At 33.0% G+C, this 25,038-nt stretch overlaps 3 protein-coding genes and 1 long non-coding RNA gene across 5 annotated transcripts; 2 read left to right on the top strand and 2 right to left on the bottom strand.

Annotated features, from left to right (window-relative positions):
* The first annotated feature begins 4,628 nt into the window (after positions 1-4,628).
* Positions 4,629-5,582, top strand: LOC122583146. The gene is made up of 2 exons (XM_043755576.1): positions 4,629-4,947; positions 4,996-5,582. The coding sequence occupies exons 1-2, from the start codon at positions 4,629-4,631 to the stop codon at positions 5,580-5,582; spliced, it is 906 nt and encodes a 301-aa protein (XP_043611511.1).
* Positions 5,583-7,581: 1,999 nt separating this feature from the next.
* On the bottom strand, positions 7,582-11,846 carry LOC122582267 (sm-like protein LSM4). The gene is made up of 8 exons (XM_043754638.1): positions 11,742-11,846; positions 11,434-11,482; positions 11,016-11,057; positions 10,200-10,298; positions 10,034-10,111; positions 8,360-8,396; positions 8,052-8,195; positions 7,582-7,883 (listed from the first exon to the last, which is right to left on the bottom strand). The coding sequence occupies exons 2-8, from the start codon at positions 11,434-11,436 to the stop codon at positions 7,864-7,866; spliced, it is 423 nt and encodes a 140-aa protein (XP_043610573.1). The 5' UTR covers positions 11,437-11,482; positions 11,742-11,846; the 3' UTR covers positions 7,582-7,863.
* Positions 11,847-12,658: 812 nt separating this feature from the next.
* LOC122582126 lies at positions 12,659-15,653 on the top strand. 2 transcript variants are annotated; one of them, XR_006321101.1, is made up of 7 exons: positions 12,659-12,853; positions 12,938-12,999; positions 13,636-13,838; positions 14,128-14,206; positions 14,295-14,462; positions 14,724-14,898; positions 15,082-15,653. It is a non-coding gene; the product is annotated as an uncharacterized LOC122582126 (long non-coding RNA). The 2 variants fall into 2 exon arrangements; XR_006321102.1 differs by lacking the exons at positions 12,659-12,853; positions 12,938-12,999 and adding an exon at positions 13,032-13,164.
* Positions 15,654-17,775: 2,122 nt separating this feature from the next.
* Positions 17,776-24,259, bottom strand: LOC122581074 (uncharacterized protein YacP). Its single transcript, XM_043753217.1, has 10 exons — positions 23,833-24,259; positions 23,211-23,282; positions 22,611-22,738; positions 22,380-22,540; positions 21,634-21,703; positions 21,494-21,548; positions 21,027-21,110; positions 20,761-20,799; positions 18,505-18,551; positions 17,776-18,232 (listed from the first exon to the last, which is right to left on the bottom strand). Exons 1-10 carry the CDS (start codon positions 23,977-23,979, stop codon positions 18,124-18,126), a joined length of 912 nt encoding a protein of 303 aa, XP_043609152.1. The 5' UTR covers positions 23,980-24,259; the 3' UTR covers positions 17,776-18,123.
* Positions 24,260-25,038: the final 779 nt, after the last annotated feature.

Genomic DNA, 25,038 nt, shown 5'->3' with positions numbered 1-25,038 from the left:
TCTTCCGCCCTTCTTTGACTTTTTCGCTTACTTTTCACGAAGCATCGTTTGATCTTTCCGAGTTTTGAAACTCATATACTAGTCTTATTTCATTATTTTAAGAACATTCCAAGTGTCATTTGTTGATTTGGAACACTTTGATTTTTGACTAAAATTGGCTATATTTTTCTAAGTTTAAAGTTTTTCCCAAAGTGTTCAGTAGTTAAGGTCGATTGCTTTGATAATTTTGGTCATATAATTATGGGCGTTACATATAATATCATAATTTAACAAACATAGATTATAGATGTTGCAAAATGGTGATGTTGTCATTTTTAAAATCGTTTATTTATTGTGATCTCTCTAAACACCGTATACATATTAATATCTTTTATTTATATATCATAAGATATTAACGATGTAAACTAAGTAGTATAACCAATTCTCACCTGTTTACCCTTTTTTATATTTATTACGTCAAATGATAATAATCGCATGTTTACCCTTTTTTATATTTATTACGTCAAATGATAATAATCGCACGCTAAATGTAATAAAGAAGTAAACAAAAAAATGATTTAAAATATAATGATATAAAATTTAGGAATTATTTTTCATATTTATATCATTAAAATTATTACTTTTCATAATTATAAATTGCAAGGATTAGTTTTCATAATTACTGACTTATTAAATCAAAAATATAGAAGTTTAAAAAAGTGTATGCATTAGCATTTTGATCTAATGACTCTAATTAAAAGTTAAGTTTTATCTTAAGGTCCAAACTTTTACACTTTAAAGTTAAGGTTAGTCTTTCATATACATTTAGAGATATTCTAAATACTATAACTTTTATTATCATTATTCTTATAACGACAGTGATGTTTAATCCCAACAAAATTGGAATTTGAAGGAGGTACGACGTAGACATTTTTACCCATATTCAAAGGTAGAAAAGTTGCAGAAAAAAATCTCGACAACAAGAAGATAAGCAGAAGAGGAAAACTCTCGATCTTAAAATTGGATCTCTCTCAGATCTCATATCTAGAGCAACTCTAAGAGATAAATAGAGAGGGAGTAGTTGAGAGAGAGAGATCGAGAGATCAATATGCAAATTATTTTTTCTATTCTTATAAATCAAGGGGAATGTAACCCAATTATATGTTCTATCTATAATTAAGATGTCATTAATTAAAGCATCATAAATACATGATACATTTTTCGATATATGCATGATAAGGTATGTTTTACTTGCGAATGTAAATATTGTTGTAACCATATGATATGTAGATGAATCTGGTTCCTTAATTTGATAGATATAACAACCATACACGAATTATTAGATTATGGATGAATTGTCATAGGTTATATGTTTGAGGTTACAAAAACTGCACAAAAATTATATATGTTTTTCACTCACGGTTTTTTTTTTAATTTGAATTTTTATTGAGTTATTTTGTTAGAAATCTAGCTCGTGCAACGCACGGGCCAAAAACCTAGAAAGTTATGTCTATTTGATGTAGCTTCAAAATGCGGTAAACTATATTCCAGAACCCCGAGGTAAATCGAAACTAACCTATAGACGTGCTTTCTTAGGTATTAAGCTAAAACGTATGATGTTTTCCTTGTTTAGATTATTTAGATATGACGAATCTTTATGACTTAAATGTAGTTAGGTAACAAAAGAAACACCCACATTGTTTTGTGTGTAAACGTATTAATTATGTTGGATTCGTAAACGTAGTGTATGCTTTTACTTGAAAAAACCATACATTAGAAGTCAGAAAGAAATTAAAAGAATGGCTGATGGGCTTCATTGTAAGGAAGGTTCTTTGCCTTTTAATCTGCTTGGTTGTATTGGTGGCAATATGAATCGAGTTTCAAACTGGAATTTTTTATTCGATGTTTTTGAAGCTCGGTTAGCTAGATGGAAGGCGAATTGTATCTCAATTGTGGGCAAGGTTTTAAATCCGTATTGGAAAGTTTACCCATTTAGACTAAGTGGTATGAGGGGTTTTGGGGGAGGGGGGTCTTTTGACATGTGGCGCCAACTAGACATGATGACATTCCACCAAAAATGATGGTATGAGGCATTCCAACACAAAGGGACATCTCTTGCCATGTGTCTTTGACCAAATCTTTTTTTTTTTTTTTATAGACTTTTATTTACATATTTTTATTTATATACTAACATTATATACTTTTTACTATAGTTTAAATTATATGGTTATTACTACACTTTTTAAATAAGATAAAGTAAATAAAATTCCATAAAATCCATTACATAAACAACTAAATAACATAAACTTAGAACACAAAATTAAACTAAAGAAGAACATAAAAAAAAGACATAAACTTTGACAATTTTAAAAAACTACTAGTTACCGCCGTAATACTTTCCCCGAATTTCCTTTTTCATCTCCTCCATGATACTACGTTCTTCGTCGTCAAGATAGCTATAATTTTTCGCCATCATCTTCAACTCCTCCCTTTTCCCTTTTTTTTTTCTTTAAGTAACAATTTTCTTTCACTTAACTCCGCACGTTTATTGCTTGATTCCATTAAGCCATGCAATTCTTGTGTAACTTTCTCAAAAACTTCCGTGTAGTCAATACGCCGAACCAAACCCGAACCCGAAGCCGACCCCGATGCGGAAGCCCTTTTGGCCGCGTCTCGGCCTATGGGTCGAATATACCGACCTTCAACTTCCTCATCATCGTTTAAATCAATGTTCATCCTAATGCTTGACCCTTCGCTTTGTGGATCAATGGATGAGGAAGTTTTGGACCTTTTGGCGGTTGGTTCACCGTGTGTAGCCTTTCCATCAAACTGGGCAATAATATGGAACCTTGAACTTTTCTTAACAAGTTCCCAAATAGCCATGTACGGGAACGGTTTGAGCATTGCTCCTTGATACTTGGCCAAAACTTTTTCCAAAATTTGAGCATCGTACCACCACTTTGATGGTTGTTTTTATCTTTGTGACGAGTGTAGATTTGGTTGAAGACGGCAACTTGAGACTTTATCTTTCGCCATTTCGAACCGAGCGAGTTTTGGTCACGGTAGTCATCTCCTTTATTTTCAAGAGTGCGAAACTTCTTGGTAATTTTGCGCCAATATATCTTCTCTTTTTGATAGTTCGCTACAATTCACAAAAAAAAAAAAACGAAATTATGTTAAAAAAGAAAAAAAACGAAACATTTAAAAAAAAAAAAAGAAGTCGAAGCCTTTTTTTTAAAAAAAAAACTAATACAAGTTTGAAAAGAAAAAAAAAATAACAGAAACATTTAACAAAAAAAAATAAAAAAACAGAAAGTTTTAAAAAAAAAAAACAAACAGAAACATTTTTAAAAAAAAAAAAACCGAAACCTATTTTTTAAAAAAAAAGACAGTAACATTTTTTTTTTTTTAAAAACGAAAACTTTTTTATTTGTATTTTTAAAACCGAAAACATTTTTTTTTTTTTTAAAAAAACCAAAATCAAATATTAACAAAAAAATAATTAAAGAAACCAAAATAGTATATAGAAAAGTACCAAACTTCGGGTCCTCCGTCACGTCGAGCCACGCTTTAGCAAAGCTAAATTCTTCATCTAGTGTCCAAGGGATGGGCACCGCTTTCGCCCTCGGTTCGTCGGGTCCTTTCTTTTTGTGATTTCATTTTTTTTTTTTTGTGATGGACCGATTTGCTCTTCTTGTACTTGGGTCTTTTGTATTATTTCAATATCCGGCGAGTGTGGTGTGGGTGATGGAGTCTCGACCATCCTTTGTCGTTCTAAAAGAAAGTGTAAAAAATATATAAGTATATAAAAGTGTACAAAAAATTATATAAGTATATAAAAGTGTACAAAAAATTATATAAGTATATAAAAGTGTCAAAAAAAAAATATAAGTAAATAAAAGTGTACCAAACATTTGTTGTGGACTATTATAAAATTGTGAAACGGGTTGACTTTGCCCCAAACCGAACATGTCGGGCATCGGTTGCATCGGCATCGGCATCGGCATTTGTTGCATTTGAGCCATATACCTTATAACCCCGGGACTATTCAAGACGTTTGGATCGTTAACATCGGGTGGAGTTTGGGTATTTGATCTTGGAAATCCATAGTTGAAGTTGTTGGGATACATGTGTTTTTTTTTAAAAATATGATAAGATAGTATAGAATAAAGAATGAGAAGAGAAGAAAGTGTAAAGAGTTGTGGAGAAAAGGTGGAGTTTAAATAGAGTTAAAATTCTTTTTTAAAAAAATAAAATTTTTTTTTTTTTTAGAAAAAAGAGGTGGTAACGGGTCTTTTTTTTTGGGGAAGGGAAAAAGAAGCTTTTTGGTCGAACAATTTTGCCCGTTCGGTTTGGGCATTGTTGGCTTGCGAAACGCCCTTGCGGGCCGATGTGGACCGCGTCCTCTACCTCGTTTGGGCCGAGAACGGTGGGCTTCAACGCCTCACACCATATAGTCTTACTAGTTTTTCTTGTTTAAAGTTCCCGATATGGTCATTAATGGTTTGGAAGCAATTATTAGAAAATTTTAATGAAGCGGGTCGACCGAGAATAAAAAGATTCATTGGGTATCGTGGGAGAGGGTTACTATACCGATTAAAGAGGGGGGTTTATTGGGTATTTGTAAATTAAAGGACTCGAATATAGCAATGCTCTCGAAGTGGTTTTGGAGATACAAAAATGAACCCGATGCTCTTTGGAGGAAGGTTATAGATGCGCTTCATGTTTCTAATAGAAGCTGGAATTCTGTTCCAGTTAAAGCCTCTCTATCGGGGGTTCGGAAAACAATTGTCGGGGTGGTGGATAAGTTCAAGGTGGAGGAAAGAAGGTTACCAAATTTATTCAAAGGAGTTTGTGGCAACGGAGACAATATTCGTTTTTGGCTTGATAATTGGATCAGTGATGTTTGTTTGAAAGATTTATTTCCTTCTATATTCAAGATGGAAAAAAATAAAAAGTACGTGCAAGGTGAGTGATAGATTTTGTCAGAATACTAAGATGTTTGTTGGCTGCCAGGGTGGTACTCGATGCCTTTGAATGGCGATATGATAAATGAATGGATTAGTTTTCGTAATTTGGTGGATGTTGTTCGACTATCTGATGATACTGATAAATGCGTTTGGCTTAGCGATTCCAATGAGAGATTCTCGGTGAAAAGTGCAAAAGATTTTGTTAGAAGCAAGACGAGCGTTAATGGGAGATTCGTGTTTAAATGGGCAAAAGGGGTGCCAAAAGAGTGTAATATATTTATGTGGCGGACTTCTCTTAATAGGATACCTACTTATAAAGCTCTCCAGGTACCTAATTGTAATTTTGGCTCTACGTTGTGTGGATTATGCAACTCATGGGACGAAACCATTGAACACATATTGTGCCACTGCCATGTTGCTGCATCCATTTGGGATCACATTAGTATGTGGTGTAAGGTGGATTCGATATTTGTTTCTTCAGTCAAGGATATTATCGAGTTGTCTAGCAAAGTTAATCTTGATAAGAAGTCGAGGAAGGTTTTCAAGTGTATCGTGTTCGTAACGCGTTGGTGCCTTTGGAAGGCAAGGAACGAGAAGGTCTTTGACAATGCAACGATTACTATTGAATATTGATAGGGTGTTCTTCGATATTAAGTCGATAGGTTTTTTGTGGTATAAATGTAGAGAAAAAAAATCAACTAGGTGGGAAGATTGAAATTCTTTCGATGTAACTTAATCATTGTAATTGTTATCTACTCCGCATGCGGAGTAGAGTGATATATGTGATATGATACTTTTTTTAAAAAAAAAAAAAGGAACTACAACAAAAGGGGGTCCCAATATAAATAAAAATTCATATATGTATTTTGGCTGTATTTATTTTTGAATGTAATATATTATATTTATATCTTCATGATACTCATGAATCATGATACTATTTTTTTTATTCTTATATAAAACTGTTTGTGCAAAAACGAAGATAATGATTAGGCATTCTACGGAGTTTTTAAAAAAAAAAACTTTTCAGCTTGACACCTACTTTAGGACAAATTATATGGCAACTTCCTTGTTGTTCGAAAACTTTGATATATAATATCTTGTTAACTATGATTTAAAATCTTAACTTTTAATATTGTGATTTTCTTTTGGAAAGGCGTGGATTACTAGGGTCTAGCATCGTTGTCTTAACCGGGTCCGAGCTATATACCCCTCACTTCCAATATTTAGTAGAAGGGGAAACCTTCAACTACACCGCCCGAAGGCACGACATTTAATTGGGATAAAACTTTGTTCCCTCTGCAGAACTCAAACCTGCTTCACTGGATGACCTTATTTATGAAATTACCTGAAATGTCCTTCCCAGCACGTAAAGCTAGTGTTAATTCGATTAGATTACAAAACCGAAGATAAAGAGATTGACCAAAACGGGGTATGCTAAATGGATTTGGTCGACGAATTTAATCATTTATTAATGTTATCCATTGCCAAGTTACGAAAAATGGTTGCTTTATAGCGACGATAACCCAATATTATTTGCAACGAAAATGGAAATGTACGCACAATCTTTTTGGTTTATCAAGTATTTTTTTATTTAACGGCCAACAAATTCTAAAGCCCAGAACTCTATTGGGGGTGTACCAATGACGGAATTTAACGTTATCTAACGCAACTGAGTCAAGCAGAGCCCAAAGTCGAGTTGCACCAATTCCAAGAAAACCAATTCAAAGCCAAGCCGGTGATCAAACCTATGTCTCGCGAGTAAAACGTAGGTGCCCTCACCACGCGGATCATAGATCACTGGCTAATTGTGCAAGGGGTTAAGTCTATGGATTTTCTTTGGTTCACTTATAGAGCTAAAAAAGTGTCGATCATTTGGGAGAATTGATAGTAAATTTATATTGTCATATTTGTACATGGTGTTATTCCACCGGCCATTTTGGGGGTGTTTGTACCACCGTTGATGACGGTTTGACTTTGACCGTGCTGGTGACCACCGCTGATGACAGCTTGACTTTGACCTTGCTGGTCCATTGGAACAAGACAACGTCCCTGAAGATAACAAATTATCAATGGTAAAGTATACAACAGTGCAATTTCTTGTCATTTCTAGCACGGGTGTCAAATTGGATGGATTGGATAACGGGTCCAACAAGGTAGTTTTTATATGAGTTGATCTTTGATCATTTTTAGAGGGGATTCGATCCTCTAAAGTTGAAAGGAGTGGCTAATTCCTTGTCTGACTTGTTGCAAATATAACATAAGCCGTTCTAAAAAATAAAAAATATCAGTTTTAAGTAGTCACCACACATCATGCTTTTCATGTGTCTTGTGGAGAGGCGTGAAAGGATCAAGGTAATGTAGTAAGTATGCAGCTTCTGAACGGTTGGTGTGGCTTGCGACTCTAAACTGCTAAACATCTGGTTCATAATCATAAGCTCGTTTAGAGGTTTCTTCATTCGTTTTCAAACACACTGGCCTTCTCAAAGCTAGCCTATACATCCGGGCACTATCATCCAATCTCATCGTCATTTCAGTGCTCACACCTTTTTCTAATCTTCTCAATTCTCAACAAATTAGTTGGATGAAAACTCTCCATAACAAAAGAAACATCACCAAAAGATATCATATCCCATACAGTAAAAACGATCTTTTTCAAATATAAGAAAACACTTGATTGGAAGTTTTAATTATCTGTCTTGAATAACTAAGCAGCCTTTTCCATCCAAAAAAAAGGAACATCAATAAATCAAGCTGCTATGTGCATTAAGGCAGAAGCAGGACGACAACAAACAAAGAAAAAAAGTTAATAAAACTACTTTTTGATACCATCTGCATACCATAGCAGGTCAGCTACAAGCCTTTCTAGAAGTAGCAAAAGGAGCAGCCTATAGGTGTTTGCGCATCTACTCCCCCCTTATCGTGGTCCACGTCCACCTGGAACCATAACAAAAACATTTTCAGGGGCAAAACCAGGATTTCAACTCATAAGCATTTCTTTGTGTAAAAAAAAAGGATTACCTACAGTTTAAAATTACCAAACACCATAAAATCATCGAGGAAACAAAAATCAGATTAAGAAATAATCAATTTTTAATCAAATACCTCTGGTCCCTCCAGTCTTGCCACCGGGCCCACCCCTGCCACGCCCTCCTCTACCATTTCCATCATCATAGCCTATACCTCTCCCAGGTCGCCCACTACCATCACCTCTTCCCCTGCCACGTCCCAAAACAGGCGGTTTCCTATCTGAAAATTGTAATCCAAAAAGATAGCATTAGCATTAAGTAGTACATAGAGTTTGTACGGGGAAACATAAGCTTCTAAAGTCTGAAACTTAGTGTAGTCCAATGAGTTGGTATCGAAACAAAAATAGAGATACTCATAGTAATTAATAAAGAAATGAAATATACCGGCACGACTCTTCTCATCCTGAACCTTATCAATAACCTGGTTATTAACGAACAAAGTAGGTTAGAAATGTGTGCATTAATGAATGCCATGAAACACAACATATAAAGAAAAACATTTTAAGAGGATTAATAACTGTCACAAGAAGTTTAACGGGCAGACATTATACAATATATGAGCATCAAAAAACAGTATAAAGAAAATGACACTAACAAGACAGAAAAAACTAGACATTTCCATGTGGAAAACATTAAACTCAATATGCATATGCATGGCAAACTTCGAACTTTTTTTTTATATGTTTACACATGATGAACCCTTTTTCGTTATATAAGACGTGAACTAGAATCAATTACATCTTATTAGACGATTTATATAACCAAAGATGGAGCCTATGAGAACATTTAGCAAGGACCGATACATATGCCATTCAGAAGGTCTCCAGTATCCGTGGGTTACCTCATAACCAACTTATATGGTACAAGACATGTGAATAAAAACACAGTAACAGCTAGCCCTGGACAGTGAAAATGATGCGTGGACAGAGGCAGAGAGCTAAATCAATGTGTAAGTGAAGCACTCGCAAACTCTCTGAAATTTATTAACTTTTATACAATCCATTTAGTTATCGATCATATATTCATAGCCAGAAGTGTGAAATTTAGACCATTTACTTGATATATAACTCAAGTGCCTTGAAGGCCAGCCAATATGTTATATGAATGTTTGCAACCTTCTAAATCAGTTTAATCCAAGAAAACATATATTGTTTCGAAAGTATGGTTTTTTTTCCATATCAATATTCAGGGGAAATTGGCAAGAAAGATAAACAGAAATTCCAAAGTTACGTATGTGAACATGAAATCTCTCTCTTCTCAATAGATTGAGAGTTGAACTTTTATTTCCCTTCTTTTTTAAACAATAAGAGTGACAACTCATTTCTCGCCAACTTAGGTGGGCAGACCAAATTCAACATCAGTGAAACTTTTTTATTAGAAAGAATTCTTCCTCTACCCTAAACTTATGAAAACTTAAATCTGAATCCTACAATGTCAAAATTTGACCTCTTAATCCTAAGCGCTCAACAACTGAAGTCTCTATCCTATAATTGCCGAAAGTTGAACTTCAAGTCCTATTGATGTGAGAGAAAGCAAAAGAAAACAAACAAGAGGTCCAGTCACAAAACTCACAACACATAGTCATTCGATGCGACTCAAACACAAAAAAATTATATCCAATCTCACACCAAAGCTGGGCACTAACATACAGTAATTCACTCAGCAATTGAGCTAGCAGCGAGGTTTAAACTTAATTTTGTGTGTATGACATCACATGGGAGTATATTCATACTATCGCATATAAATTTACTCTCGTCCACGCTTCTTTTTTCTGGTTTCTTAAAAACATGCAAATAGAACTCGTTGCTCTTTCTTCCACGCTAGAAGTGAAAGCCAAGTTCTCTTTCTTTTCTATGGTGGACACATTGAGCATATTGTAGTACTTGATTTTCTATTTGCTAATTCTATTCGATGTGATATGTTCGCAATACAAGCCTATATATCAGATCTTCATTACCAATAGCACTAAATCAGTATGTGTTATAAGATACAAAAAATAAAAAAATCCAGTAATAGCGTAAACACTATCATAATAACAAGAGAGAACGTCTAGCTTACCTCATCAGGAACTCTAAGATACTTAATCGTATTACCACGTATGTAACATTCAGGCATTCGCCAAAACCTATCTCCATCCTACACAAATAATCATACAAAAGTGAGACTAAAATCATTGAGTAAAAACAAAACTGTATATAAAGATTTCTGTGAAGTTAATACAAACCTTTGAAGTACAGATAACTTCACGAAGATGGATATTCATCCACGTATCGCAGTTAACCAAATGTCCATTGTATGTCTCCCCATTTTTCAGTTCTACCAACTATCAGAAACACGCAAGTAAAACATATAATGTGTTTATATCCTTTGGTAAGACCTGATTAACTTCAGCTCATATACATATATGATAATAGAGAAATAATTCAAACAATTGACATTTTCTCTCCTTATATTATAGACTACAGGAACATGCAAAACGCAGTAACACGCTATTAGACAATGTTAACTTTGCAGCATGACTTTACTTTGTAACATACTTTTAAAAACATTTACTAAAAAGGTACTTTACACGTTAAAAAGCTTAAATACGTACCAAAATAATGCATAAAAAGAAAACTTAAAGGGTAACATACATTATGCCAATGTTACCCTTTAAATTATTCTGAATATTTAGTCAACTCACTATCGGACAATCATGAAGTATATGGTTGTAACACCCCAAAGTCTAAAGTCGTAGGTTGCCCCAATAAGTACAAGTAATAATGGAAGATATTAGGAGCCCATAACTCAAAATTTCTTATATTCTATCTATGCATGATCAGGTTGTTGTCCCCCAACTGAGAGACCTCTCTTACTTTTAGGCCACGGTGAGTTTAAAGTCACTCCGATTAACCCTTTCGCCATTAATTTACCAAAGGATCGGAATTTTGCCAACTTCAAAAGTTTAATTTTTAACTATGCTTTGAACATTGCGTTTAGTTTAGGACTAAGCAGATACATATATACGTATATAACTTGTGCGGAGAAAAAAAAAACCTACCATAGGATGGCCTTGAGCAGTCTTTAGTAGAGATAAAGGAAGCTGTAACAACAATTACACACCAAAATTACGTAAATGAACAAATTACTTCACAAAATACGATTCCGCACATTTTTTTTCAGACCACCGAACTATTTTTCATCTATTAGGTCACAAAGCTATCTTTTTTACCCCCTACGTGTCAAAAACTAATAAATTTTTAAAGTTAATACTAATAAACAAATAAATAACATCAGTTTTACATATAATAATAACACTAGTTAGTAAAGTTTCAACGACTCAATTGGACGAAGAATAGTTCGACGGTCTGGAAACGACAAACGAAAAAGTACTTAGGCATAGGTTATTAAGGCTAACAAAAAGGATGAGCTAAAAAAAATAATAATAATAAACAAAATTAGAGTTATAAAGTAGGTACCATTTTTTGGTGTGTTTTGCTAGGGTTTCAGAATGCAAGTAAAAGAAACCTGAAATCAAACAGAGTGCGGAATCAGTTGAATTATTATAGATTACAGATACAATAACTTTAATTATAACTACAATAATAAATATAACTATAATTATCTATATGTAAGCATATGGGATAAACCCCGTATAGATCTGCACTAATTTTATTAGTTAGCAATCTCATGATTATTATTATTATTATTATAGGGTTTAGTTAATATAACAATAGAATATATTAATAATAATAAAGTAATAATAATATGAAGAAGAGATACTTACAGAGAAGAATGGGGAAGACAGCTGAGAGGAAAATTATTGAGGTGAAAGATCGGGGCTTTAGCTCTTTTTTTTTTCCAAATAAAGTATGACTGAAAGTACAAAGTGCGACAGAATATATATTAACTATATTTTTTTTAAGGGTAATATATGACGTTGCAAGCCACCGGCCCACGGTCGATAATGATGTTTGTTTTGTTTAAATTTCAGGAGGCCATCAAATCGATCCTTTTGTCAAACAAATTGCTTGATTGTTTTTCGGGCTATCAACTTATCAAACTACTCATATACTCGAATGGTAGTAACGTTAAAAAAATCAATTCAACCTCAATATTCTCGAAATTAAATTTATAACTGACACAACACTATGAACAATATTTCATTATTTTTTTATTAATTTTTATATCTTTATATTAAATAAAATAAAATTGTTATGACATCACATTTTATAAAAATAACTAATTTGTCATCTCCAATTTTTTTCTTAAAATTAGTTCTTTTTTATTTAATTTATTTATGATGTCAAAAATACCTTCCTAATTAAAGTTTATTTCATTTTTATTTTGTTATTTTTGATGTCTTTTTTTTATTTTCTTTTGAAAACTCTAATATTTTATACATGGGACTTTTATATTTTCATCGTATAATTAATTTTATGATAACATAATTTTAAACTTTTGGCATATAATACAGGTTAATAAACTAATTAAATTTATTTGAAACATAAGATATAATATTACGAGGTTATGAGTAACGCTGGACTGTCATAACTTAAGTATCAAATATATGTTTTTACAAAACTTTTATTACTATTCTCGGGTTAAACCCGGGATACTTAGCTAGTACCCAAATATAATCCAAATCTATATTTATCTATACTCCTTTACAAAGGAGATTGGCTTAAGACATTCAGAACTTAAAATGTCAAAATTACCCCAATACAACCCTAACAACTCACGTCTCCTGGTCTTTTCCCACTCAATCACCTCCATCAGCCCAACATCATGCCGCCACCGTCAGTCATCTCCATCAGCATTCATTTGGGTGGTCGATTTACAATAAATCTCCATCAGCAAATTGATTTCTCAAACTGATTTTCCAACTCTTTTGGACTGGTAAATTCTCACATTAAACCCTATTTTCTTTTTGTGTATGTAGATTTCTTTAAATTAATTACTTCAATTCGTTGTGAGTGGCAGCCACCTCTGATCCGCTCTTTCCACCTCCGACTGGATCCACCGCATCCGCCATTGTTTCATTGGTAATATTTTTCTCGATAATTATATTGTAACCAACTTCAAAAATCTAGCTTTACATTTGGTCGCTTGAACCTTTTTGATTATCTGCAACAAAATGATTTAATGGGTTTCATGTTTTTTCTACAACAAGTATTTATATAACAGTTTGGATCAAGAATGAATATAAGGTTAGACTAACTCCATCTTTAGGTGATTTTTAACAGTTTCGTTCAAGATGATAGTTAAGTGATTTATGCTTTCAAAATGTTGATGGAAGCAACTAAACTTTTTATGCTGCCATATATATATATATATATATATATATATGTATTATATTCATCATGTTTTTTTCGTTTTTTTTAGATTTTTATAAAAACAATTTAGTGACAATATATGAAATTATGTTGCTTTTAAGGAGGAGGCTTTTCCTCAACTATCCTTATTCAAAATATGAAAGCAAGTCCATGATATTGTTATGACAATCCGCTACTATGGTTAATTTTGGATTATGAGAATGTTTATAATAAATCATAACATTCCATCATGATCATACATGAATCATAGACGTGTCTTATTGACTCCAAATAATTTATGTGCCATGCTTATAGTCTGTGTTATCTTTAATTCTAACTTTGTACTTCATTGCCCTATATGCATAGGAGGTGGAGAACTATATACGTGGGGATCCAACGAAAATGGTTGTCTTCGTATATAGGGTGTGAGATCGGAATTGCACCTCTTATCTTTGTAGTCACATTAATCCAGTATATATAACCGCTAAATTTCTCATATCAGAAGTATTCATGTCATTCGTGTGCCAGAAAGAGTTCAAGGTTCATTCCTGAAGCATTCTCTTTGCAAGGTCAGCTTTTTATGAAGTCAATTACAGCCTGTGGCACAATGGATGGTTTAGGTGTTTTCTGTAATGAGTAAAAATGTTTCTGGGACGGGTTGGATTTTGGTCAAAAAATTGTAGATATTCTTTACAGTTATTAGCTATATCAAGTTTATTGAATATGTAGAAGATTTTATACATTATAATTATGGTATTATGTGACGTTTTACCATACACCTGTTTGACCATTTGCAAAGCTTTCATTTTAAGCTTTTCTATTAAAACAAATTTGATAAAGTGTGGGATTGACTTCCAGGCACCTGGATGTCAAGGTGTTTTGACACGAGTTTTGTTGCTTTGGTGTATTGGACATCCAAGCTATGGCTACGGACAAGGTATTGTGTTGTTTATATTTTTCAATTTTTCACTAAAGTAAAATGAAATCATGGATTATAACCAATTCGATGGATTTCGATCCTACAGGTGAAAACGTAAATAAGAATGACAGGAAAAATTTGCTAGAGCTACTAAGAATCCCCAAATTAGTCCAGTGACAATAGCTGGGTCATCATGGACATTTTGATGAACCATGACGTTAGTGGCCCGGGTTCAATTGGAGTCTTCAAAAACCAGTTCGTTGACGATCCAAAGGTAATCTTCTTCATCTTATTAGTTGCAATGTAACTTGAAATAATTGAAATAAACGAGCGTTTAATTGAATAGAGGTAAATGAAGAACCCAAGAATGTTCTTCAAGTGGCTGGGAAAAGTGAAAATTCTGCAAGCATTGTTGTTGCCACTGGATATTATAACCAGAACATTCCTTTACACGAAATCTGTATAGATATAAAACAGTAATGTTTAGTCTTTTTTTATGGTTTTTAATTGATTGCCTGTATGGTGTTAATTGCAGCCGCGAATGGTGGTGTTATTGCAAATGAAATGAATTTACCAATTACCATCCATCTTGGCTCACGAGATATCTATACTGTCATGATCTATAAAGTTGGGCATATCTCGGGTGCACATATGAACCATACAGTCACCATAGCTTTTGCATTTGTTAGACCCGTGGAAGCGAGTTCTAGGTTAGCGTCGGGTCCAATTAACAACTCAACATAGTTATTCTCAAGTTATGATCTCACACACACACACATATATATATATATCTTTAATCACATAAGGTATTTCATAATTGTTCTTGAAAGTTGTATTATATTTTCCTTTTTGTATTCCTTAATATGAGCTCAAAGACCCGTGTTTGATGACAGTGGAATGAACAAGGCGACAATGCAGACAACCAAAAATTGTGAAAGCATTTGGTTGGATCGTAGGTATGATTGGATTTATTTTTTGCATGTTTTTTATTTTGTATGGTTTTAGATATGATTTCATTCATAGTTAATAGTTTAAGTGCTAATAATAGTCAAGTTTGTAGATTTCGAAGCAGATGGATCGAAAATCCTCATGTTAGTCATCGTTGTGGAATGAATAAAATAGTTTAGTATTATGTGAAGTTATTTAATAGGGGAATGGTAGTCGCCCAAACATAAGAGCCCAACATAAAAATACAACAGAAACTGATTTCTCAAACGAAGTAGCAGAGACTGTTAATTGAAGGGGTGGAGGTTGTTATTGCTCTAAATGTTTTTTCTCTTTTTTGTATCATCTTACATTTGACACTTATCTTGCTGACAAATTACAACATAAGAATTGAGACTACGATATACGTCTTTTGACATGGCCTCTGCTAGCGTGTTGTATGGCACTATGGCTATGCATACCCATCATTTTGTATATAGTTGCAGGTGAATAGTGTTTTGGATTGTTGCTGGAGTTGTTGGAATTACCATGTTGCAGTGGATCTATGTTGCACTTGATGTTTATTTGTTTAGTGCAAGTATGTTGCTTTCTTTATATGCAAGTAGGTAGGTCTTATTACGGTACATTTCTGTCACTTGAAAATTGGTGGGTATAGCTCCTATTCTTATATATGATTCAACTTTCCCAGCACATTTCAACAATTCAATAACTTTTTGGCTATCAAGATGATATGTTATTGTATTAATATGTTTAGTATTGCTCGCTTATATATGTATATATTAGATTATTGGCAGTTCCCATTGGTTTATGTATGTATATATGTAGTTCCCATTGGTACTAATCCACCGTTTTGACGGAGATTTTTGGTGCGTGTCGGCATTACTTTTAGGTAAACTGTTGTTTCAATGATGATTTATACTGATTATTATTCAAACCATATTGAGTGTTCACCTTTAATCGGACTATAAAAGCACATGGGTTTAATCGACATTAACACAACAGCACATTACGCCATTTAACAACTGCATTTGTTTTAAAGATATCGCTACAATCCGCGGATATTATGCTAGTGTATTAAAGAGAGAACCACAAGCTTGTTACTTCCTCATCAGTTGATTTTAAGTTAATTAAATTTTTTATTGGTCAATAAACAACTATATCAATTATTTTTTTAGTATTAAACTATTAACAAAGATAATGATGTATAAATGACATACATATATGTATCTTGTGATTAAACCTCTTTCGATCTAATCTATATTTATACTCTATTACAAAACAAATTATCCCTCCCAACTTTTTACCTTTGAAATACCTAAAATACCTTTAATTTTCAATACATTCTCTACTCACACACTATATCTACCCAAAATATTCTTAAAATATTTTTCAACCATATTTATCCAAACTATCACTACTTTATTCATTAATTTAAATATTTTCACCTAATATCTCTAAAAACTCTTAATAAAATTATTTACAAAAGGTAAATCAGTTAACCATATAATAACTACACTAACATTTACATCAATTATTTTTAGATTAACAACCACATCGTTACCACCACCACCACCTGTTGTCACCGCCGCCGCCGCATTATGTGGGTACCCCTCTCATATATTAATAATTTATCCATCTATTTTGCTTTGCGTAATCGTTGCTTGATTCATATTTTAATTCTTATCGATTATAAGAACAATATTGAATCTTGTCATAAAATGCACTCCATAAAAATATATTTGTTTTTTTTTTCATAAACTTATGGGCACTATTTTCATGAGAATTAGTGTTAACATAAATTTTTAATATATATTAAAACAAACCCATAATTCTAAATTAGAAAAGTAATGACCATTGATTGAATTTCATATCTTATTCTCTATCATTAGATCATTTTGATGATATCATCATTGACTAACACTTTTGCTCCTCATAGTTTTATAGAGATAAATGTGTCTTATAGAGTCTTTAATATTTATTTATTTTAGGACAATAATGATACTTCGTAGTCTTTAATGTATATAAATTATAAATACTATATTATATTTTCATGTATACAAAGTTTTATATATTATAATGTGGTGTAAATGATACGAATATTCAGTGTCAATCGGAATTTAAACGACCACTAATGTAACTTCATGTTTTTTAGTGGTTTAATTATTACTAGTTAAATATTTATGATATTGTAAAATTTTAACCTATCATTAATTATAAGCATTCCTAGTACATTGCATATTATTGTAGAATGTACCATATGTGTAGTAATGTCGATCCTGGATATAAGAATGTGGGATCTTTTTCATGAGTTAAATCTGGCTATAAATTGCTAATGTGTTAATCATACACCATTTAAAAATCTTCAAATTTCTCAAACGATAACAAATAATCCAACTAGGATTTTTAATCCCGTGCTTTGCACCAGAAAACGATATAACTTCTTTTTTTTCAGAGTCTAATAACATTAACTCTCCATGCATAATCTCGCTATAAATTTTTAACCAGTATAACATATTACAATATTACAAATTAAAAAATATTAACAGAAATGCAAGAATATTACTCTCAATATTGATAATCTATTTAAGGGAACAAATAAAAAAAGTTATGCTACACCAATCAAATATTATCTCCCAGAAAAATACATAAACTAAAAACTTAATTAAGTTACGAACTCTTCAACTCTTTAAAGTTACATTGTTTATATAATGCAGAATAATCAAACAATTCATTATACTCTAACTTCATCTGGTTTCTATAAACACCATTTCACCTCATCTTATGTCAGGATATCAATACATATTCCTCAATTTCAGTTAAAAGTAGTCCCGAAACTAAGTCCTTTAATCAAAAATAAAAATAAAAAAAGAACCGTTTAATATGCTTTCCTGGTAAAATTCAACTCTTTTTGCATTTGGGTTGAAACTATCACCTATAGTGAAGGTTTGTAGAACAGGTACAAATACTTCCGGGCACTCTTACACACTGAATCAGCCAGGTGACTCAGTTTCTGAGAGCTTGTTTCTGAGATCCTTGAGAGCATTTACTACCTCGGTATCAAGATTGTGCTTCAACAGTTTACCCTGTACTGAAGTTGACCTGAAAGGAAGAGATGCACCATGGTTGAATTACTTGAATCTCGCATTAATGCAAAAAAATAAGGGGGAAAAAAAGACGATAACTTGAAACGTTGTTATGGGCAGGCCCGCCTAGTTAGGTGAAGGTGATCTATCAAAGTGGGGTGGGCTACCTGGCTTGACCCCGCAAAAACTTGGCTTTTTTTAATTATTTGAGCTTGCAAGATATAAAATGCTTGACAACGTTCTATCAAGATTTAGGTTATTTTAGATATTTCATTCTGAAGAACTCACTTGTGTTCTTGAAGCATTCTCTCGACCTCCTTTTGTGAAGTCTTGATCTGAAAAAACACAATATTTCTAATTTACACATCAAAGGGGTTAATAGTGGTGGATTATTCTATGTAGCATATTTTTGAAGACACAAGTAGTAAATGAAGATATATGATGCCATATATAATGTACTTGATAAGAGTGCGAAAATCTTGAGTCATAAAGAGACCAAAAAACTAAGAGATACTGCTGGGGCTTTAGAATTGCACAACCTATGAACTTCATAAACAAACACTCAATCAGCTTTGCCTTATCGCTCATCTACTCTTTAACAACCTATTGACGGTCACGATAATATTCAGATTGATGAGAACTATCAAAAGCAAGCCAGAAGTGCTAGCTAGAGGGCATATTATCCAAGATAAACTACCTATACACACCAATCGCAACAACCTTGAATATTCTAAAAACATATACTTAAATTAACCAGAGGTTAAGTTTTGGCGCCAGGAATTTTGACATCATAGCCACATAGGGCCACTTTAGAAGTCAGAAGGAATTACCGTTCATCAACATTTGAACGTGATGCAGAAGAGTCATGAACAACCCAACCTCTATTGAATTTAATTTAAGTTATCTTTTATTTTAATAAGTAATCTTTTTATGATTATTTGTTATCTTCTATTTTTATAAGTTATCTTTATTTTATTAGATAATTATAGCTTGATTTGTTTCCTAGTTTAATCATGTTAGGATTAGTATAAATAGGGGTCTTTGGTTATTGTAAAGTGGAGTTGAATATTATTGAGTTATAAGAAAATTGACGTTTTGTCAATGTTTTTCGGTCTTTGATTAATTAATTGTTCTTTTTGCCATTTGAATGCACGCGTAACTGCATCAGTTGGTATCAGAGCTCAGGTTAATTCAAATGGCTATGCGTGATGAGAACCACTTTTTTACTCGCCGAATCACCGAAAGAGGCAGCGATGAAATCGTGTTCTATTCACAAGATCGCAAGATCCAAGAAACTGACCCAAAGAATGTCATCTGGGATGAAATCATTGGGAAAGAGGAGCATCTTGAAGACGGCGATGGTTACAAGTTTCAAGAAACCGACTCACCGACTTTCATCCGGGATGAGGACGATGGGAAGGAGGAGTATCTTGGAGGTTGTGACGATATCTATCTATCAACTCCTCGTTTTGATAGTTATGGAGATGAAGAGGTTAGTAATGAAGATTATTGGTGGGTTATGCAAGCCTTGAACATAGGTTTGGTTCAAGATAGGATAACTGTTGAAAAAAAGATCACTGGAGGCTGTTCCAAATATGCAAAGGTATTCACGGGTATTGAAAGGGATGAAGATATATTAATTTACGGTATTGAAAATATCCTTGCTAATAAGGATGTTGGATGGGAATCAATTCCAAGTGTATATTATAAGTATTCATGTCAACGTGAGACATATATATGTGGGCTGTCAATTCCAAATTACAGTGGCCATGGGAGTTCGATTGGGCCTAATATCTATGATGGGAACTATAGAAGAAAATTAACAAGACTGGTCGTGGCAATGAATAACAATGATGTTCCTTTTGATCCAGGAGGATGTGGCTTAACTGGTGTTGTCAAACTTGTTACAAAACTCGAGGACGAGTTTTTTCGAAGAGGGAGAGAATGATGCAGGAGAGTCATGAACAACCCAACCTCTATTGAATTTAATTTACGTTAACCTTATTTTTAATAAGTAATCTTTTTATGATTATTTGTTATCTTTTATTTTTATAAGTTATCTTTATTTTATTAGATAATTATAGCTTGATTTGTTTCCTAGTTTAATCATGTTAGGATTAGTATAAATAGGGGTCTTTGGTTATTGTAAAGTGGAGTTGAATATTATTGAGTTATAAGAAAATTGACGTTTTGTCAATGTTTTTCGGTCTTTGATTAATTAATTGTTCTTTTTGCCATTTGAATGCACGCGTAACTGCATCAGAACGCCATATGTACAAATTGTAGTTCTTTGTTCAACATTAGAGTTTAACTATTTAAAATATTTAATAATTTCTTAGGAGATTCGTACCTTCATATAGAAGGAGACAAACAAAAATATAAGTAATCTAGATAACGTTCGTTCTCTTAATTGAATTTCAATGAAACTCAACCCAATTTTTACTAAAAGAATTGAGCCAGACCCAATAACCGAAATAACAAGTAAGAATAATAGAGTGACAAATATGTGTATAATTACACACATACAGAGGGCAAATGTTTTACCTCTGAGACCAATGCCTTTGAACTCCAAACAAAAGCTCCCTGAAATCAAAATTCAACAAGTCAGTACCATAGAACATATTTTAAGTAACACATAATGAGCAAATTGTTTGTTCTAACCATAAAAAGATACTTTTTGCAAACTATGTAGTAAGGATTTCACATCTTCATAAATAGATGACGTATTATTTTGAATGGGAGTATAATACAAAGGGTATGCATAGAAACACAAAATCTATGGTATCGAAAGATAAAATCAAAGGGCATACTGCTCCATGTGCTGCGTCTTGCTGACAACGATCAGATGTCACAACCCATACCCTTGGGCATCCATCATCCCTCAAGGCTGCAACCTATCATCGAATTCAGGGTTACATTAGTATTAGAACCAACTTTTTTTATAAGTCCTTCAAAAAAATTTCTAAATTGATTATATCAATGAACTTAGGGGGCATTTGAATTTGTAAAATGGTAGACACTCTAATAACCAAATAATTAATTTGTAAAAAGAAAATATGTGTATAGCTGGGACTCAAACTCTTTTATATAAGCTTACAAATAAGAGATAGATGATGATCAAGTATGCTGCAGCTAGTTTGAAAACGTCAGATAATCTCACGTTTTATTCACGCACTATGTAGTTAGTACTACGAATTGTTGTTACACGCAGACAAGCTACGAAAATCCAAACACCCCATTATGTCTAACAGAAGTAAAAATACATGTTGCTACTTACCTCTTTCTCTATCCATGCATCAGCACAGGTTTCAGTTGAATAAACTATGTCAACGCTGCAAAAATTTAAGCCATCTAGTAGACAATTAAAAATCAAAAACAATATACAATAAATATTAACTATCAGGTTATGAGAGATACCCAGCAAAAGTTTCTTTGTGCATTGGAAGCCCAGACATCATAGCATCAAAAACAACTACCACTTTCACCTCTGCAATTGTCCAAATACAATATAAGAGAACAAGATTAGAAAGGAAAAAAAAAAGTGACAGATATAGCAACAAGAAGATGACTCTACGCTGAAACACGAATACACCAACAAAAGTACCATTTCATTCTACATGAATTTTCATAGACATATAAGATTACTGCGTACATTTCAAAGATGCAAAAAATAGCTAACAGCCTAACACACTTACTTAAAGGTGGAAATTTCGACCACTTACTTATATACAAACTGATTAGTTTATATACTTAATTCTGCCAGGTAAAATGAGTAGAAAAACTACCTACAAAAACAGGCCAACCAAATCAAACAGGCTGAAAGTCCCCTAAAGTGTACTTTCAATGCATGCAACTTATAAAATTGCTTTATTTTAGATACTTGTTAGTTAAAAGTAATAATTTTGTAAGCATACTTAGTAGACATTATACGGGGGAAAAGCTTCGATAGATCCAGGAAAAAGTTTTCCAGGTCGAATTAACATGATTGGTCCTATTCCATCCTTGCAAACATTTTGACCCATTACCCAAATGACAACTCGCCACTACCCCCCACCCCCACCCCACCTCTTCCCCAATTGTTTCGATTTGCTACCAAGGTAAACCTTACTACCTTAGAAGTTGTTTCAAGTGATTTATGATGTTTCAAATTAAATAGCACAAACCTCTTAACATGCCAAAGGTTATGAGCTCGTCAACAAGCTTTTGGCGAGCAAGGTCAAGTCTTCCACCCATGAAATGCTTTTTGAGCTTCGGCCAATAGCCGCAAACATTATAACCATCAACAAGCAACACAGGGACTGCAGTGTCTATTCCCTGATTTGTACTGTTTAATACATTCAGAAAATCGCTATGTAATCATTTGAGGCCAGATTAAGATCAGGAAAGAGAATTACTAATAGAGGGTCAAAGTAGGGTCACGATATAGGTTGGTATCATCATCCGGAAGGTCATCTTTCTCCACCTTCTTCCTACGGTAACTAGTAGCAGGCCTGGGTGTGCCAGATTTCCTCTTTTGATACTCCTATAAGTAAAAAAGTCTTCCAGGTTTTAGCAAAGATGGCAAATGAGCAAGTGGGTAGACAACCGAGTTGTTTTAATATGGCACATGTTTTGTTGACCCGCAAACATCTTTCTGTCCACACGTTATAAACACTTATTGCATTATATATAACACGGAGTAACAACATACTGGGTTTTTAAAATATTTGCCTAGTTTCATATAATGAAATTAAAAATGATTTACAAGGATCCAGGAATTGAAAATACATTTAGGGCACCTTTCAACTTTTTTGACCCATTTGAACCCTTACCACTTTTTACGTAAAAAAAATTGCTTAACCCATTTGGCTCAATATAAACCATGAACCACATAAGTCCATTCATAAGAGACTGGGTCAAAATTACCATATCTTAGTTTTAACTAGCAGCTGGCACCTGAATTCTAAAAAAAGAAAACGCCCAAAAAGGTCTGATCAGTATTCATCATAAATCACCTTCCACAACTTCAAGAACTGCAAATTCTGCTTTACATTTGATGTAATCCTAGCCGGAGGTGGCTCAGAACCCTATCAAAATGAACTCCGTTAAAAGATAAATATAATTAAAACCAAGTTATGAGATAATTTATAGCACTTTTCCAACGGACATTCAACAACATTCATAAAACTGTTTGCACATAGTGTTATTTGAACATTGGAACCGCCATCTTTACGTAAGAGTTATCCTCCTTTCCGACACGAATTCACCAGCAATAAGAACGCAATATGGTCATTGAACGTGATTCATGGTACGTTAAGGCATTGCAGGACAGATATCCGGGACACTCGAATGAAATTAGTAACAGATTACAAAATCTGTTGTGAAAAAACATAAGTAGCAGCATTTCATCTAACTTTTACGAGCTAACGAAATAAATGGCTCAACTGTCACAGTTTTTTAGCCCACAAAAATATCATTACATAAAGCAAATTCACTTATACATACATAGCAGCAATTCACTTTAAATAACAAGAACATTAAGTTTTACTCTAACCAGCTAAAAATTAGTCAATGCAATCAATCAATATATACACAATATAATTCATATGCTAATATATATATATATATATATATTACCTTAGAAGGGGATTGGGAATTATTATTATTATTATTATTATTATTATGATTTTTGTTCTTTTGGGCAACAATAATAATCTTGGAAGATGAAAAAGAATAAGGAAATACCAAAAATGAATTTGAAATAGAAGTTGTGATTGGTTTCATGGATGATTATTATTATTATTGCTACTTAAGTTTCAATCTTGTTTTTGTTCTCCATGTACATTCCATAACTTTTTCTCTTTTTTTTAATGTTTCAAAAGATTAAAGTTATTTAAAACTCCAAAGAGAAAGCTTATTATAACGAAGTATGGTTATTGGTTTGTCTGAAATTAAAGGTGCAAAGGGGATGATCGTGGTGGCAGGAGGTGGTGGGAGAGGGAGTGGTGGCGGGTTTTGTTGAATATGTGGTTGTCGTGTGTTTTCAATAAAACAAACAAATAGATAGGACATGAAATGACATATACTACTTTGATATTACATTAATTTTAATTCGTTATTGAGGAAATATGTTATTATTTACGAGAGCAAGTACCCGTGCGTTGCGGTAGTGAGATGGTGGGGTGATACCTAGGTCATAGAGTATGATAGATTATAGGAGTTGATATGTCATAGAGTATGATAGTCAAATGCCTTAGCCGTACGGGCTCCGCTCTCGGATTTAAAAATTTGTCGAAAGTATATCGAATAACATCTCTAATGAAAGAGCATGAAATTTTAAGAACACTCATACAATTTTTATAATTTATCGATGTACGATTTTTGAGATAAAAGATTTTGAATGAATTGGAGGAATAAATGATTTATGGATGAGAAAGAAAAAAGATGATTGGTTGAGATTTGAGAAGAGAGAAAGGGTATTATAGTTATTGTAGATAAATATAGAATAGATAGGATGGGCATTTTGGAAAAGTACTTAAAATCAATATTGAAAATTTCAAGTTCAATGTTGAAAATCTAGGGAAATCTGCTTTATAATATAGTATAGATATGAAATCAAATCAATAGAGCTACAGTAACCGGTTTGGTTGCTAGAGCTCCGTTTTAGTTGCTACAATATCCGGTTTCGTCAAAGCGTACTCGGTTTAGTTATCAATAGAGCTACAATTGTGACAACTCATTTCCTTACACTTTTTGCAGCAACAAGTACAACTTTTATAATATACACACATACATATATATAATCATCACATCTTACATAACCAGTTAACCATCAGGAAAAAC

This window comes from Erigeron canadensis, chromosome 9, assembly GCF_010389155.1.
Source record: "Erigeron canadensis isolate Cc75 chromosome 9, C_canadensis_v1, whole genome shotgun sequence".
Lineage (NCBI taxonomy): Eukaryota > Viridiplantae > Streptophyta > Magnoliopsida > Asterales > Asteraceae > Erigeron > Erigeron canadensis.
The sequence above is the reverse complement of the archived record's forward strand: the minus strand, read 5'-3'. Positions and strand labels throughout refer to the sequence as shown.

Coding starts and splice junctions, on each gene's coding strand:
- LOC122583146 (XM_043755576.1), top strand. CDS start 4,629: ATGCTCTCGAAGTGGTTTTGGAGATACAAAAATGAACCCGATGCTCTT. Junction 4,948..4,995: donor AAATAAAAAGTACGTGCAAG/GTGAGTGATAGA, acceptor GTTGGCTGCCAG/GGTGGTACTCGATGCCTTTG.
- LOC122582267 (XM_043754638.1), bottom strand. Junction 10,299..11,015: donor CTGCTCAAGGCCATCCTATG/GTAGGTTTTTTT, acceptor TGTTTCTGATAG/TTGGTAGAACTGAAAAATGG. Junction 8,196..8,359: donor GGATGAGAAGAGTCGTGCCG/GTATATTTCATT, acceptor TACAATTTTCAG/ATAGGAAACCGCCTGTTTTG.
- LOC122581074 (XM_043753217.1), bottom strand. CDS start 23,979: ATGAAACCAATCACAACTTCTATTTCAAATTCATTTTTGGTATTTCCT. Junction 21,704..22,379: donor AACCTTTGGCATGTTAAGAG/GTTTGTGCTATT, acceptor GGACAATTGCAG/AGGTGAAAGTGGTAGTTGTT. Junction 18,552..20,760: donor CAAAGGCATTGGTCTCAGAG/GTAAAACATTTG, acceptor GTGTTTTTTCAG/ATCAAGACTTCACAAAAGGA.